The sequence below is a fragment of the Mchenga conophoros genome, linkage group LG3 (assembly GCF_057382185.1).
Source record: "Mchenga conophoros isolate Kocher_MC1m ecotype Shallow Benthic linkage group LG3, M_conophoros_male_GT1.1, whole genome shotgun sequence".
NCBI lineage: Eukaryota > Metazoa > Chordata > Actinopteri > Cichliformes > Cichlidae > Mchenga > Mchenga conophoros.
This window is the reverse complement of record NC_140528.1, coordinates 31,198,339-31,216,465: the sequence shown is the minus strand read 5'-3', so window position 1 is coordinate 31,216,465 and position 18,127 is coordinate 31,198,339. Positions and strand designations below refer to the sequence as shown.

At 42.0% G+C, this 18,127-nt stretch overlaps 1 protein-coding gene across 5 annotated transcripts in view; it reads right to left on the bottom strand.

The window, feature by feature from the left end:
• LOC146578127 (ribonuclease inhibitor-like) overlaps positions 1-18,127 on the bottom strand; it is a 44,254-nt gene that overhangs the window by 4,072 nt on the left and 22,055 nt on the right. For 4 of the 5 annotated variants that reach the window (XM_085268531.1, XM_085268529.1, XM_085268530.1 and 1 more), the window contains 6 exons: positions 13,535-13,711; positions 10,724-10,900; positions 9,777-9,953; positions 8,698-8,874; positions 7,738-7,914; positions 3,519-3,695 (listed from right to left, as the gene is read on the bottom strand). In XM_085268531.1, the coding sequence (XP_085124657.1) occupies positions 3,519-3,695; positions 7,738-7,914; positions 8,698-8,874; positions 9,777-9,953; positions 10,724-10,900; positions 13,535-13,711 (1,062 nt within the window). The remainder of the gene's footprint in view (positions 1-3,518; positions 3,696-7,737; positions 7,915-8,697; positions 8,875-9,776; positions 9,954-10,723; positions 10,901-13,534; positions 13,712-18,127) is intronic. The other variant, XM_085268533.1, reaches the window with a different exon arrangement.

Here is an 18,127-nt window from a genome sequence, read left to right as displayed (position 1 = left end):
GGGCGGTGTGGCAGCAATTTTTCACACCAGCCTAGGGCTGTGCGATATGACCAAAATCTCATATCCCAATGTAAGACATCTATCGTCCCAATAACGATATAAATCACAAAAATTTAAAATTTTTTGTAAATTCTGTGAATCCGGGCAGCTCGACTTGCGTGAAATGTTTCCAGCTGGGCGTTGTGTACCTGGACTCGAGTGTTTAAACCAATGCATGAAATTATACATTTTTAGACATAAGTGTTACGGCCGCTGTTTTCTTTGTGATTATTTATTACACGGCGTGCTGCGGGGAAAAGACTGTTCTAACGTTTGAATCTAAGGTTTATTTTTTAGCACCTGGAGGCTCTTTTTAGCTTCTCATCCATAAAGACTGCATACTCTTTCACGTGATTCAGTTTATTTTGAAAAGTCTCAACAGGATCTTGAGCTTTACTGTGAAAGGTTTATGTGGAAAATAAACAAGCAGACACGCGATGTTTTTACCGTCGTTGTTGCTAACGACAATGTATAAAAACAGTCGCTTGTCCGTCCATAGTGTGATTGTATTAAATATAAGAGAAGGAGAGAACTTTAAGAAATTAATATAGCCACTACAGTGACCATCAAAACGATGAAAAAATATTGCCGTAAACAGTTTATTTTGCAACACCACGAAAAATAAACGATGGCATAAAAGGAAACTATAGATGTTTTTATATCGTCATCCGATATATATCGTTATGTCGGACAGCCCTACACCAGCCTATTAATCAACGAAAGACCAAGACAGACTTTTAATTCATTTGAAAGCCTGATGCTTAGCCTTGTCCACCCCAGCTGTAAAACTCAGAAACCAGTCTTACTTATCATCTATCGTCCACCTGGGCCTTACACAGAGTTTCTATCTGATTTCTCAGACTTTATATCTGATTTAGTGCTCAGCTCAGATAAAATATTTATTGTGGGTGATTTTAACATTCATATAGATGCTAAAAATGACAGCCTCAACATGGCATTTAATCTGTTATTAGACTCAATTGGCTTCTCTCAAAACTTTAATCTTTAACCACAGTCTAGATCTTGTTTTAACATATGGCATAGAAACTGAACATTTAACAGTATTTCCTGAAAACCCTCTCCTGTCTGATCATTTCCTGATAACATTTACATTTACAATAATCGATTACACAGCAGTGGAGAGTAGACTTTATCACAGTAGATGTCTTTCTGAAAGTGCTGTAACTAAGTTTATGAATATAATCCACCCACTGTTATCACCTTCAATGCCCTGTACCAACATAGAGCAGAGCAGCTATCTGAACGCTACTCCAACAGAGGTCGATTATCTTGTTAATAACTTTACCTCCTCACTACGTACGACTCTGGATACTGTAGCTCCTGTGAAAACTAAGGCCTCAAATCAGAAGTACCTGACTCCGTGGTATAATTCTCAAACACGTACCCTAAAGCAGATGACTCGTAAGCTGGAGAGGAAATGGCGTGTCACAAATTTAGAGGATCATCATTTAGCCTGGAGAAATAGTTTGCTGCTTTATAAGAAAGCCCTCCGCAAAGCCAGAACATCTTACTATTCATCACTGATTGAAGAAAATAAGAACAACCCCAGGTTTCTCTTCAGCACTGTAGCCAGGCTGACAAAAAGTCAGAGCTCTGTTGAGCCAACCATCCCTTTAACGTTAACTAGTAATGATTTCGTGAACTTCTTCACAAATAAAATTTTTATCATTAGAGAAAAAATTACCAATAATCATCCCACAGATGTAATATTATCTACAGCTACTTTTAGTACCATTGGTATTAATTTAGACTCTTTTTCTCCAATCAATCTTTCTGAGTTAACTTCAATAATTACTTCTTCCAAACCATCAACGTGTCTTTTAGGCCCCATTCCTACAAAACTGCTCAAAGAAGTCCTGCCATTAATTAATGCTTCAATCTTAAATATGATCAACCTATCTCTAATAATCGGCTATGTACCACAGGCCTTCAAGCTGGCTGTAGTTAAACCTTTACTCAAAAAGCCATATCTAGACCCAGCTAATTATAGGCCAATCTCCAACCTTCCTTTATATCAAACATCCTTGAAAGAGTAGTTGTCAAACAGCTAACAGATCATCTGCAGAGGAATGGTTTATTTGAAGAGTTTCAGTCAGGTTTCAGAGCTCAGCACAGCACAGAAACAGCTTTGGTGAAGGTTACAAATGATCTTCTTATGGCCTCTGACAGTGGACTCATCTCTGTGCTTGTCCTGCTAGACCTTAGTGCAGCATTCGATACTGTTGACCATAATATCCTATTAGAGCAATTAGAACATGCTGTAGGTATTACAGGTACTACGTTGCAGTGGTTTGTATTATATCTATGTAATAGACTCCAATTTGTTCATGTAAATGGAGAGTCCTCTTCACACACTGAGGTTAATTATGGAGTTCCACAGGGTTCAGTGCTAGGACCAATTCTGTTTACATTATACATGTTTCCCTTAGGCAGTATCATCAGAAGACATAGCATACATTTTCACTGCTATGCAGATGACACCTAGCTCTATCTGTCCATGAAGCCAGATGACACACACCAATTAGTTAAATTGCATGAATGTCTTAAAGACATAAAGACCTGGATGGCCGCTAAATTTCTGCTTCTTAGTTCAGATAAAACTGAGGTTATTGTACTCGGCCCTGAAAATCTTAGAAATATGGTATCTAACCAGATTCTTACTCTGGATGGCATTACCTTGGCCTCCAGTAACACTGTGAGGAACCTTGGAGTCATTTTTGACCAGAATATGTCCTTCAACGAATTTAAAATCCTGCTCCTCACATACAATGTCTTAAATAATCAGGCCCCATCTTATCTTAATGACCTTGTAGTACCATATCACCCTATTAGAGCACTTCGCTCTCGCTCTGCAGGCCTACTTCTTGTTCCTAGAGTATTTAAAAGTAGAATGGGAGGGAGAGCCTTCAGTTTTCAGGCCCCTCTTCTGTGGAACCAGCTTCCAGTTTGGATTCAGGAGACAGAAACTATTTATACTTTTAAGATTAGGATTAAAACTTTCCTTTTTGTTAAATCATATAGTTAGGGCTGGACCTGGTGACCCTGAATCCTCCCCTAGTTATGTTGCAATAGACATAGGCTGCCGGTGGATTCCTATGATGCGCTGATGATGTGTTAATAGACCTCTCTGCATTGAATCATATCTGTTATTCATTTCTGTCTCTCTTCCACAATATGTCTTTATCTTTATCCTGTCTTCCTTCTCTCACCCAATCGGTTGCAGCAGGTGGCCGCCCCTCCCTGAGCCTGGTTCTGCCAGAGTTTTTCCTTCCCACTGTCACCAAAGTACTTGCTCATAGGGGGTCATATGATTGTTGGGTTTTTCTCTGTATCTATTATAATAGGATATGCTGTACAATATAAAGTGCCTTGAGGCGACTGCTGTTGTGATTTGGCGCTATATAAATAAAATTTTAATTAAATGTTCATCTCAGCACAAATAAAACATGGTGACTGACCCCAGAGTTTCAAGTCCACATCCTGGACTCTCTAGAAAACCACACAGCTGCTTCACTCCTGAATCCTCCATCTTGTTGTTCTCACTCAGGTCCAGCTCTCTTAGATGTGTGGGGTTGGACTTGAGCGCTGCTGCCAGATAAGCACAGCTCGTGTCTGACAAACCACAGCTCCACAACCTGTATAAAGAATGAAAGATGGAGGTTTATTAGATAAAGTGTGTGCTCTTCTTCTGTTTAGCTTCTGCTTCTCCAGTCTGAGTGACAGAGCATCACTTGAAATCACAGAAAGTGATTGGTCAGCTGCAGTGATAGTGGCGGAGCAGTATTATGCTGTAGACCAACAGGAACAGGGGATATCAGACTGTTAAGTGGGTTTAGTCATTCCTGCTGCACTGTTTGTCCTTCTTATTGACGTGACCTGCTGAGAACTCACACTGTTCTCTGTAGAAATGATTTCAGTCTGACTCATTACATGTTTGGAGGCATGTTCAATGTTTGCTCTTCTGGAAAATCTCACTATAAGATATGGAATATGCAAAAGAATAAAGACACGCTTCAATCTTTATGGACCCGTTTCCATACCTGCCACCATCATCCTACATGTTTGTACATAAGCTTATGAAATCCTGCCTGCTGTTAAAGTCTTTATTTATTACTCTACACCTGTTACACTGTGACTGTGCAGGCGGAGGTGCCTGAGCTCACTTGACCTGCTAAAGTGAGTCAGCTGTGGATTATTCATCGTTGTTTCTGATACTTAGACCTGTGAACAAGAAAACTACACAGTTAGTCAGGCTCTCCTCTCTTTGAATTAGGAAAGGTAAGCAGGCCGTGAATGAGGCACGGGCCATTCATTGAATATCATTATTTGAAATACAGTGAGTGTAGAATTATTAGGCAAGTTGTATTTTTGAGGAATTTTATTATTGAACAACAACCATGTTCTCAATGAACCCAAAAAACTCATTAATATCAAAGCTGAATGTTTTTGGAAGTAGTTTTTAGTTTGTTTTTAGTTTTAGCTATTTTAGGGGGATATCTGTGTGTGCAGGTGACTATTACTGTGCATAATGATTAGGCAACTTAACAAAAAACAAATATATACCCATTTCAATTATTTATTTTTACCAGTGAAACCAATATAACATCTCCACATTCACAAATATACATTTCTGACATTCAAAAACAAAACAAAAACAAATCAGCGACCAATATAGCCACCTTTCTTTGCAAGGACACTCAAACGCCTGCCATCCATGGATTCTGTCAGGGTTTTGATCTGTTCACCATCAACATTGCGTGCAGCAGCAACCACAGCCTCCCAGACACTGTCCCAGACACTGTTCTCCCTCCTTGTACAGTGGGGCAAAAAAGTATTTAGTCAGCCACCGATTGTGCAAGTTCCCCCACCTAAAATGATGACAGAGGTCAGTAATTTGCACCAGAGGTACACTTCAACTGTGAGAGACAGAATGTGAAAAAGAAAATCCACGAATTCACATGGTAGGATTTGTAAAGAATTTATTCGTAAATCAGGGTGGAAAATAAGTATTTGGTCAATAACAAAAATACAACTCAATACTTTGTAACATAACCTTTGTTGGCAATAACAGAGGTCAAACGTTTACTATAGGTCTTTACCAGGTTTGCACACACAGTAGCTGGTATTTTGGCCCATTCCTCCATGCAGATCTTCTCGAGAGCAGTGATGTTTTGGGGCTGTCGCCGAGCAACACGGACTTCCAACTCCCGCCACAGATTTTCTATGGGGTTGAGGTCTGGAGACTGGCTAGGCCACTCCAGGACTTTCAAATGCTTCTTACGGAGCCACTCCTTTGTTGCCCGGGCGGTGTGTTTTGGATCATTGTCATGTTGGAAGACCCAGCCTCGTTTCATCTTCAAAGTCCTCACTGATGGAAGGAGGTTTTGGCTCAAAATCTCACGATACATGGCCCCATTCATTCTGTCCTTAACACGGATCAGTCGTCCTGTCCCCTTGGCAGAAAAACAGCCCCATAGCATGATGTTTCCACCCCCATGCTTCACAGTAGGTATGGTGTTCTTGGGATGCAACTCAGTATTCTTCGTCCTCCAAACACGACGAGTTGAGTTTATGCCAAAAAGTTCTGCTTTGGTTTCATCTGACCACATGACATTCTCCCAATCCTCTGCTGTATCATCCATGTGCTCTCTGGCAAACTTCAGACGGGCCTGGACATGCACTGGCTTCAGCAGCGGAACACGTCTGGCACTGCGGGATTTGATTCCCTGCCGTTGTAGTGTGTTACTGATGGTGACCTTTGTTACTTTGGTCCCAGCTCTCTGCAGGTCATTCACCAGGTCCCCCCCGTGTGGTTCTGGGATCTTTGCTCACCGTTCTCATGATCATTTTGACCCCACGGGATGAGATCTTGCGTGGAGCCCCAGATGGTGGGAGATTATCAGTGGTCTTTTATGTCTTCCATTTTCTGATGATTGCTCCCACAGTTGATTTTTTCACACCAAGCTGCTTGCCTAATGTAGATTCACTCTTCCCAGTCTGGTGCAGGTCTACAATACTTTTCCTGGTGTCCTTCGAAAGCTCTTTGGTCTTGGCCATGGCGGAGTTTGGAGTCTGACTGTTTGAGGCTGTGGACAGGTGTCTTTTATACAGATGATGAGTTCAAACAGGTGCCATTCATACAGGTACGAGTGGAGGACAGAAAAGCGTCTTACAGAAGACATTACAGGTCTGTGAGAGCCAGAGATTTTCCATGTTTGAGGTGACCAAATACTTATTTTCCACCCTAATTTACGAATAAATTCTTTACAAATCCTACCATGTGAATTCATGGATTTTTTTTTCACATTCTGTCTCTCACAGTTGAAGTGTACCTCTGGTGCAAATTACTGACCTCTGTCATCATTTTAAGTGGGGGAACTTGCACAATCGGTGGCTGACTAAATACTTCTTTGCCCCACTGTAAATCTCACATTTGATGATGGACCACAGGTTCTCAATGGGGTTCAGATCAGGTGAACAAGGAGGCCATGTCATTAGTTTTTCTTCTTTTATACCCTTTCTTGCCAGCCACGCTGTGGAGTACTTGGACGCGTGTGATGGAGCATTGTCCTGCATGAAAATCATGTTTTTCTTGAAGGATGCAGACTTCTTCCTGTACCACTGCTTGAAGAAGGTGTCTTCCAGAAACTGGCAGTAGGACTGGGAGTTGAGCTTGACTCCATCCTCAACCCGAAAAGCCCCCACAAGCTCATCTTTGATGATACCAGCCCAAACCAGTACTCCACCTCCACCTTGCTGGCGTCTGAGTCGGACTGGAGCTCTCTGCCCTTTACCAATCCAGCCACGGGCCCATCCACCTGGCCCATCAAGACTCACTCTCATTTCATCAGTCCATAAAACCTTAGAAAAACCAGTCTTGAGATATTTCTTGGCCCAGTCTTGACGTTTCAGCTTGTGTGTCTTGTTCAGTGGTGGTCGTCTTTCAGCCTTTCTTACCTTGGCCATGTCTCTGAGTATTGCACACCTTGTGCTCTTGGGCACTCCAGTGATGTTGCAGTTCTGAAATATGGCCAAACTGGTGGCAAGTGGCATCTTGGCAGCTGCACGCTTGACTTTTCTCAGTTCATCGGCAGTTATTTTGCGCCTTGGTTTTTCCACACGCTTCTTGCGACCCTGTTGACTATTTTGAATGAAACGCTTGATTGTTCGATGATCACGCTTCAGAAGCTTTGCAATTTTGAGACGGCTGCATCCCTCTGCAAGATATCTCACTATTTTTGACTTTTCTGAGCCTGTCAAGTCCTTCTTTTGACCCATTTTGCCAAAGGAAAGGACGTTGCCTAATAATTATGCACACCTGATATAGGGTGTTGATGTCATTAGACCACACCCCTTCTCATTACAGAGATGCACATCACCTAATATGCTTAATTGGTAGTAGGCTTTCGAGCCAATACAGCTTGGAGTAAGACAACATGCATGAAGAGGATGATGTGGACAAAATACTCATTTGCCTAATAATTCTGCACTCCCTGTATGAACATTGTTCTGCTACAGTCAATGGACTAAACCAGAGAAGAAGAAAACAGCCTTTACCATGAACATCCTCCAGTATATACTTTTGCCAGTATAATATCAGCCTTATGTCTGTAATTTACTGCCAGCACAACTTTCACATCATATTCATCTCAGCACAACTAAAACATGCTGACTGACCTCAGAGTTTCAAGTCCACATCCTGGACTCTCCAGAAAACCACACAGATGATTCACTCCTGAATCCTGCAGCTTGTCGTTGTCACTCAGGTCGAGCTCTCTTAGATGGGAGGGGTTGGACTTGAGCGCTGCTGCCAGATAATCACAGCTCATCTCTGATAAACCACAGGTCCTCAATCTGTATAAAGAATGAAAGATGGAGGTTTATTAGACAAAGTGTGTGCTTGAAATCATTCAGTGTTTCATAATCTGTTGAGAGCCAAAGAAGGTTCAGAATGTAGAAGTCAGGAAAATGGAAACTCCAAACAGCTGAAGCCAACAGGAAGCAGCTTCAAACACAAGAAAAGGAACAACTCTGAATTTTTCACATTAAGGTCATACAATGATCATAAAAACATGAAAAATTGTCAAGTTTTATCCTGTGAAATCAAGTCTGAGAGGTGAGCAGTCTTCCGAAGCCTTCACTGTCTGATAGTGATGTTTAAATGTTGGCTCAGAGCAGGAGTTTTATCATTAGTTTGCTTTTCTTATTATGTTTATCTTCTGCTTCACAGATATTCTCTGAAATGTTTCCGCACTGTTGGACACTGTTTCACAGATTGCTGAGTGCCGTGACCTGCTAAAGAGAGTCAGCTGTTGAGTATTCATTGTTGTGTCTGACACTTAGAACTTTGAAGAAGAACGTTACACAGTTTATGAGGGTCCCTCTCTCTGAATTAGGAAAGGTCAGCAGGCCGGTTGGCACCCTGTGGAGGGCCGCGGGCCATACGTTGAATATCACTGTTTGAAATGTGAAGATTGTTCTGCTACAGTCAATAGACTAAACCAGAGAAGAAAACAAACTTCACCATGAACATCCTTAGAGTGGATCAGTATTATATCAGCCTGATGTCTGCAGTTTAGTGTCAGCACAACTTTCACATCATATTCATCTCAGCACAACTAAAACATGGTTACTGACTTCAGAGTTTCAAGTCCACATGCTGGTCTCTCCAGAAAACCACACAGCTGCTTCACTCCTGAATCCTGCACCTTGTTGTTGTCACTCAGGTCCAGCTCTCTCAGATGGGAGGGGTTGGACTTCAGCGCTGCTGCCAGATATTGAAGGCTCTTCTCTGACAAACCACAGGTCCTCAATCTGTATAAAGAATGAAAGATGGAGGTTTATTAGACAAAGTGTGTGCTTGAAATGATTCATTTCATTTCCATAATCTGTTCAGAGCTGAAGAAGGTTTACAATATAGAAGTTTAGAAAATGGAAACTCCAAATAGCAGAGGTGAACAGGAAGAGGCTTCAAACAAACACAACAAAAGAGAAAAAAATTTCACACTAAAGTTGTACATTTCCACTGTGTGAAATGGAAAAAGAAATATCAGAGTCCAAAAATATTACCAATTCAGGAGGCCGTCAGTGGGACTGTGGTGAAGGCTCTACACTAAAGCTACACCAAAAGCTGAAGTATTCCTATTATTATGTTTAGCTTCTGCTTCACAGATATTCTCTGAATATTTCCTGCTGTTGGACAAACTAGCACAGTTTCTTCATTCAGGAGATGTCCTGTGGAGTTCATCTGTGCACACACAGAGCTACCAAACTCATCTCATACTGAGCACGCACACTTTGTAGAAATCGTTTAGCATTTCTCCAGTCTGAGTCACAGAGCATCACTTGAAATCACAGAAGCTCATTGGTCAGCTGCAGTCATGGTGGTGGAGCAGTATTAATAATGATGCTGTAGACCAACAGGAACAGGGGATATCAGACTGTTAGTGGGTTTAGTCATTCCTGCTGCACTGTTTGTCCTTCTTATTGAAGGACCTGCTGAGAACTCACACTGTTCTCTGTAGAAATGATTTCTGACTCATTACATGTTTGGAGGCATGTTCGATGTTTGCTCTTCTGGAAAATCTCACTATAAGATATGGAACATGTATAGGAATGGAGCCACGCTTCAGTTGTTATGAACTTGGTTGCAGTCTATTGTCAGCACAACTTTCACATTATATTCATCTCAGCACAACTAAAACATGGTGACTGACCTCAGAGTTTCAAGTCCACATCCGGGACTCTCCAGAAAACCACACAGTTGCTTCACTCCTGAATCCTGCAGCTTGTCGTTGTCACACAGGTCCAGCTCTCTCAGATGGGAGGGGTTGGACTTTAGTGCTGCTGCCAGATAATCACAGCTGATCTCTGACAAACCACAGCTCCTCAATCTGTATAAAGAATGAAAAATGTAAGTTTATTACCCAAAGTGTGTGCGTTTTCTAATAACTTGTGCAACTTTTTGTATTTACAGTTTTGTCTTAAATTAAATTTAACTAGCAATATATGTTTAAAAAAAACAAACAAAAAAAACAAATTGATTTTCAAATTTTTTTTTTTTAGTTTATTGAACTTTTTTGCAATTAATGTCGTTACTATGGACTTAATACATACATAATGCATTAAAATTTGGGCTATAACAGTTGTATTCATGTATAGCAACTTGAAATGCTCCCAAAAATGGCACTGCAGCATATAAAAATAAGAAGATAAGCTTAGGGGGACTTGGTTCTATGGTAGGTCTTAAAGGGTTAAGCGTAGCATGTCTTTATGGCTCTGCAATATTGATAACATCTTGGAGAAAATGTCTCCCCAATGTGATGTTTGTGTATTGCATGTACGGTTGGCAAGGTCTGTCATCTCGGTTGTGGGCAACTGCAACTGACAAATAAAGGCTATCATCATCACCTATCACCTTAATGTCACTGTTGACTCTATTCGGCAGAGCCAGGTAACTAAGACGTGATCTGTCATGTCTGCATGTGTGCGCAGACCATAGGTTGAGTATCACTGTTTGAAATGTGAACATTCTTCTACAACAGACTTTACCATGAACATCCTCAGTGTGGATCAGTATTATATCAGCCTTATGTCTATATTTAGTGTCAGCACAATTTTTACATCATATTCATCTCAGCACAACTAAAACATGGTGACTGACTTCAGAGTTTCAAGTCCACATGCTGGTCTCTCCAGAAAACCACACAGCTGCTTCACTCCTGAATCCTGCAGCTTGTCGTTGTCACTCAGGTCCAGCTCTCTTAGATGGGAGGGGTTGGACTTGAGCGCTGCTGCCAGATAATCACAGCTCATCTCTGACAAACCACAGCTGTCCAATCTGTATAAAGAATAAAGATGGAAGTTTATTATTATTATTATGCACTGGCTCCCTATTAAATTTCATATTGATTTTAAAATCTTATTGCTCACTTTTAAAATCATAAATAACACCGCGCCCAGCTATCTTACAGATCTCCTCAGCTGTTATACCCATGGGAGCGCGCTTAGATCAGCAAGCCAAATGCTCCTGGTGCGACCTAGATCTCGGCTGAAGACCAGAGGTGACCGCGCATTCGCCACTGTCGCACCCTACCTCTGGAATAACCTCCCTCTAGCTATTCGGGGATTTGATTCAATTCAATCTTTTAAATCTCGATTAAAAACTTATTTGTTTAGCCTTGCTTTCTCCGCCTCCTAGATCCCGCATTTTTAGTGTACTGTAAGTTATCTTTTTCGCTTTATTAATATTTATAATGTTTTAACTTTCAGCCTTTCGTGTTGTGCCTACTATGCCTGGTGTATTATTGGTTAGTTATGTCACCCGCCTGTTAGTATATTTTATTTGTATTTTGTGTTTTGTATTTATTATTGCTCTTAACTCGTTCTGTGAAGCACTTTGGCATACCTGTGGTTTTTTAAATGTGCTATATAAATAAAATTGTAATTGTATTTATTAGACAAACTGTGAGCTTGAAATCATTCAGAGTTTCATAATCTGTTCAGAGCTGAAGAAGGTTCAGAATGTATAAGTTTAGAAAATGGAAACTCCAAACAGCTGAAGTCAACAGGAAGCATCTTGAAACAAACACAACAAGAGAAAAAACTGAATTTTTCACATTAAAGTCATACATTTATCATAAAACATGAAAAAAATGTCAAGTTTCATTCTGTGAAATCAAAAAAACTGAACAAGAAACATCCAGGTCCAAAACCGAAAAAATTACCAGCTTAGGAGGCCGACAGTGGGACTTTGGTGGAGGCTCTATATTAAAGCTACTCAAAAGAGCCGAAGTGTGAAGCTGAAACTGTAAACCTCTGAGTGAAATAGCTACAGTATCTTTCATGTCACAAGAAACGTTCTTAATGCCATGCTGATGAAAGCATCATACTTTTTTGTCCTGCTGCTTTTATTGAGTCACACTATGAAACTGTGCTGAGCCACAGCTGAACCAGCATCGCTGTACAGCAGACACTTATAGCACTTGGCTGCTTCCACTGAACTCTCTGTAAGGAGTTTCAGTTTCCTCTTCTGGTCCCTAAGTTTAGAACAACAAGGTTTCAAATAACTTTGCTCTAGCAGAATCAGCCACAGAAACGCAGAGAAAATGCTTTGGATCTCTTCGTTGTGTTGTATGATGCTGTGTTTCCATATCTGGCGTCTTTGTTGCTTTGTGAGGATGGATCACTAATCTACTGCAGCTTCTGATAAACAAGCTGGACCTGAACCTGGGATCTTCACTTAGAAAACACTTGTGAGTGGAACGTGTGAGAAGTTTTGTGCAGACAAGTGTGGATTTAGGGTCTGGGACGAGCTCTCCACAGTCTTTGTGGAGATCCACATTCTGTATACTGCCTGTGAGAAGCTGGAGACATTTCTCCTCCAATTCCACTGAGCAGCTGCTCTTGGTGGTGTTAGCTTCATGCACAGCTGGTTATTGTACTGGGAATGTGCTGCATACGAGTGCAAGCAGTCACAACAAAGCTCAGTGTAGACGATGCTGTGCATGCTCCAATGCTGATTGGTTGGAAAGTGGGCGAGAACAGGGAAGAGAGTGACAGCAGCATTCAGCACAAACATGGAGGATAAAAGAAGAAGAGCATGAGAAACTCAGAGGCTACAGTGGACACTTTTCATTGTTTTAATGCTCGCTTTCACTTCATCTTTACCAACAACAGCACAAGCAGAGTAGTCTACTGACTGCATGACTGCGACAGCACCCCCTAGTAACTGTAATCCACTACAGCATGTAGATGGCCGTCTGCTGCTTATCCTGTTTTTCACTCTCATTGGTTCTTTTGTGCTTGCTTTTAGAATAGTAGTCATTCCGATTGTTAAAAGAAGGCAATCAGCTATGATTAAATGTAGCTCCTAAAGCAGTGCTGCTAATAACTACTGAAGCAAATCCAGTATCAAAGCTCAGGGCCATCTGACCTCAGGAATTCGCATGATAAGGTGGGGCTGATTGGGACCCACACCCAGTTTCACACCTTGCCTCAGGCGATTAGAGGATCATCAGTAGTTCCTTTTGTCCCTCTGTGGGGGGTCACTCCCACTAGGTTTATATCTGGGACTCTCCACCATTTGACCTTAGAACTGAAGAAGCTTCTCGGATGAGAGGTGAAACGTCTTCAAGCAACTTAAAGAAGTCCAGACGCTTTTCTTTACAAGCTCCTTTGACTATCAAAGCTCAGGAATCAACAGGTACCAACTCCAAACTGTTTCTGTTTCACAGATTGCCATGAGCCGTGACCTTTGACCTGTGAGGGCCACGTGTGGGCCACGGGCCATACGTTGAATATCACTGTTTGAAATGTGAAGATTGTTCTGCTACAGTCAATAGACTAAACCAGAGAAGAAAACAAACTTCACCATGAACATCCTTAGAGTGGATCAGCCTTATGTCTGCAGTTTAGTGTCAGCACAACTTTCACATCATATTCATCTCAGCACAACTAAAACATGGTTACTGACCTCAGAGTTTCAAGTCCACATCCGGGACTCTCCAGAAAACCACACAGATGCTTCACTCCTGAATCCTGCAGCTTGTTGTTGTCACTCAGGTCCAACACTCTCAGATGGGAGGGGTTGGACTTAAGCGCTGCTGCCAGATAATCACAGCTCATCTCTGACAAACCACAGTCCTCAAATCTGTATAAAGAATAAAGATGGAGGTTTATTAGACAAAGTGTGTGCTTGAAATCATTCAGTGTTTCATAATCTGTTCAGAATGTAGAAGTTTAGAAAATGGAAACTCCAAACAGCAGAAGTCAACAGGAAGCAGCTTCAAATAAACACAACAAAAGAAAAAACTATGAATTTTTCAAATTGAAATTGTATATTTATCATAAAAACATAAAAAAAACTTGAAAAAGTCATGTTTCTCATTCAAGTAACCACAGACTTCACTTTTAAAGGTGAAGTTGAAAAGAAACTGACATATTACAAGTTCAACAACACTTTATTTCCAGTCACATTATTAAAGCGGACAAACTACGAGCTCATTTCTCTATGTGCAGCTGGCTGTGAGACCAGTGCTCAGGGAGCGTCTACAAAGCGCAACACTGAAAGAACATCACACACCAATTTGCTTCCAGCACTTTCACACAAACATCTACTGTCATTATTTTCACCAAACTCTGTGGAGTCTTTTATTGGAAATTCAAATGTGATTCTAATGGTCAGACAAAAGAGGGTTATGAGGAAAGATGATGAAATGTTGTGTATAAGCAGTTATCGAATCATTTTCCTCATAAACCAAACAACATGACTCACAAACATGTTTTTACAAACTCAGTGTTGGACTTTGATCAGCAGGATAACCCTGATGTTTCAAAGTTTATGATGATTTCCTTAGTCTTCTCCACATTCAGGGACAGGTTGTTGTTGCTGCAACACTCAGCCAGATGGTTAACTTCACTATTGTAGTCGGTCTCATCGTTGTCGCTGATGTGACCTACCACAGTTGTGTCATCTACAAACTCGATGAAGAGGTTGGAACTGCGTCATGGTGTGCAGTCATGGGTCAGCAGAGGGAAGAGAAGAGGAATCAATAGGTATCCTTGGGGAGCCCCTGTATTCAGTGTTCTTATGCTGGAGATGTTGCTGCCGACCCATACTGTCTGCTGTCCTCCTGTCAGGAAATCTAGCCACCAATTACACTGATCCCCAGCAGATCCAGTTTGCGAATGAGTTGCTGGGGGATGATTGTGTTAAATGCTGAAATGAAGTCTATGAACAGCATTCTAAAGTATAAGTCTCTAGTGTCCAGATGTGTGAGGGCTGAGTGAAGGGCAGTTGAAATTGCATCATCAGACAAGCGGTTTGACTGGTATGGGAACTGAAATGGATCAAGGTTGGGGGGAAGAGATGTCTTGATTTGACGCATGACTACCCATTCAAAGCACTTCATAATGATTGAGGTGAGTGCAACCAGTAGTCGTTGAAGCAGGAGGGAGACGACTTCTTTGGTACGGGAATGATGGTGGAGGCTTTGAGACATGTGGGAACGACAGCCTGGCTCAGTGATGCATTAAATATGTCAGTGAATACATCTGAGTTTCACAGATCAGTCCCTCAGCGCTCATACAGGGATGTTGATAGCACCTGAAGCTTCATATGTGATCCTACCTACGCACTATCTGAGGATAGTGTCACCACCTGTTCATTGGGGGTGTGTGGAAGTCTTCTGTGTGGGGGTGTAATTCTGTGCCTCAAAGCGAGCAAAGAATTACTTCAGCTCATTTGGTAAAGAGGTGGAACTGACGGCGGTCTGCGGTGCAGGCTTGTAGTCACCTCATCCCTGGCTCTGAAGGCCACATTTCTCACCCTCAGAAGCCTGTAGACCTCACCTGTGAGCCATGGTTTCTGATTGGCCCTGACAGTGATAGCCCTGTTCTCTGAGATACCATCCGTGCATTTTGAAATGTAGGCAATGACAGTTTCTGTATATTCCTAAGGTCTAAGTTGTTGTCATGTGCGATGGCCTGTTTAAAGATCTGCCCATCTGTGGCCAAAAACACTCTTGCAGTGCCTCTGAGGACCATTCTGGGCATACACGTACCTGCTTACAAACTGGTGTGGTGACTTTGACCATGGGCCTGGTATTAGCATAACAGTGATGTGATCAGAGGCAACAAGGTTGGGGGCAGGGTGCTTTGTAATCTCCTCTCTGGGTGGTGAAAACATGTTGTTTCCTCATGTAGGAAACTTAATGTGTTCATGCAGTTTGGGAAACACAGTCTTTGGGTCTGCATGATTGAAAACACCTGCTAGGATGAGAAAAGCATCTATGTGGGCTGTCTGCTGCTCACTGACATGCTGATACAATTCATTTAGTGCCTCACTTCTGTTGTTGATATTGGAGCAGGGAGGGATGTAGACAGCAACAAACAGCATGGCTGAAAATTCCCTCTGGAGGTAAAATGGTCTGTACTTGATGATCATAAGCTCCAGCAGAGGTGAACAGTGTTTTCAGGCCACAACAGCATCACTACACCAAGCATTGTGGATGTAAACACAGAGTCCTCCTCTGCTAGTCTTACCTCTTTTGGCGAGAGATCTGTTTGCTCTAAAGCATATTAGCTGGTCAAGGGGGCCGAATAATTTTGCAAGCCACTGTTAGTCTACATGATCCAGCTTGTTGTCCAGGGAGCGCTCGGAGGACAGTACGATGGTGTGAATAGCAGGTTTCTGTGAATTAGCTGCTAGCTGACTCCACATGCATTCGTCATTACCCCTCTTCTGTTTCCTCTTGTACCAACTGAGACGTTTCTACTGTGGACGAGATCTAGTAGAGGGGGTCACTGATAGGGATGGGTATCGTTTAGGTTTTATCCAATACCAGTACCAAACCGGTACTTCTGAAATGGTGCCGGTACTTAAACGGTGCTCGAACTGGTGCTTAAAGAATGAGAACACAAACTTTGTCCAAAAACCTCTCATGTTTAGCTGTTTTTTTGTAAAAAGAAAACAATGTTAGCCTTTTCTGCAGCTATGGGGCATATATGGTATCACTCTTGGCTGGAAGCAGTGCTTAATCAATGAAAAAAACAGAAACTTTATCCAAAAACCTCTCATATTTAGCTGTTTCCCACTTTTTCTTTGGTCATTTTAGCTTTCTTGGCCAGGGTGAAGGGAGTATCTGCCATCAAACAAGAAGACAGCTGCATGTAACTACGACAGTGTTTGCTAGTTCACCTTACATGCATTAATGTAATAACGTGGTTAGCCTACTCAGCATAAATTACACACGAACAACATTAAGCTACTCACGCAGAGAAGAACAGCTGTTGCTGCCATCATCATCTGTCATCATTTCTGCTACACTGGCAGGGCTAGGGGCCAGGACTCTACTCTTTGGGTTTTTGGGGGATGTTGCTAACTCTGGGACCGATAACAGGCACCACACCTGCAGTAGATGTGCCGGTGTGAGGTCTCGCAGCAAGCTATCAAATACGGTGCATTTCTTGGCTTTAAAAAAAACCGATATGCGTCACCAGGTGTTTCATCAGATTCGAGGTGTTACCTCCTTTGCACAGTATCACCTTAAAGCACTTGTTGCAGGCTGCTGAGTTTGGATCTTTTGCTGTGAAGTACAGCCAGACTTTTGATCGCTTCGCCTTGAGCGTTCTTAATCTGTAGCTCTGCTCTAAAAGAATGTACATACCTGGGCCCGCCTACTACGCTTGCAAAGGTAAAATGATTGGCTGGAATCCAAAGTATATGACATCACAGGAAAGAAAGCACCGAAATAAAGCACCGAAATGTGCGCTGCTTTTCGGTCTGGTTACTACCGTTTATGTCAGAACCGAACAGATACCGGTACCCATCCCTAGTCACTGATGGTGCCTCCAAAGCAGTCTGTAGTTCCTTACTGTAACTTGTAGCTCTTGTTAGAGTTGATTATTTTAATAATAATAATGGATTGGATTTATATAGCGCTTTTAAAGGCACCCAAAGCGCTTTACAATGCCACTATTCATTCACTCTCGCATTCACACACTGGTGGAGGCAAGCTACAGTTGTAGCCACAGCTGCCCTGGGGCAGACTGACAGAAACGAGGCTGCCATATCGCGCCATCGGCCCAGTAGGCAGTAGGGTAAACTGCCAAGGACACAACGACCAGGACAGAGAGCCCGGGGATCGAACCGGCGACCTTCCGGTTACAGATACGCTTCCCAACCCCGTGAGCCACGGTCACCCCATGTTCCTTACTGTAACTCGTAGCTCTTGTTAGAGTTGATTATTTTAAGATTGGTATTTGTGCAAAGTCACATGACCATTGCTTGCATTTCTGTTGATAAAATGTTTTTTCCTTATTAGGTCGTAGCTTCTGTACATATATGAGATGCAAGCAGCCTCGTTGCTATAGTTTTCCATTGCACATTTAGAAACCACAAGGTTTTGTTCTTCGAAGGTGCAAGACTGCTCACCTCTTCTTTTTACATGCTTAGTGCACATGTTGATTTGTTAAAAGGTTGCCCTATATGGAGCGACTGGAGATCTTGTGAAAGGTCATGCCATATATGGTGTCAGGAAAAACACACACACAGACGCTGAAGTTG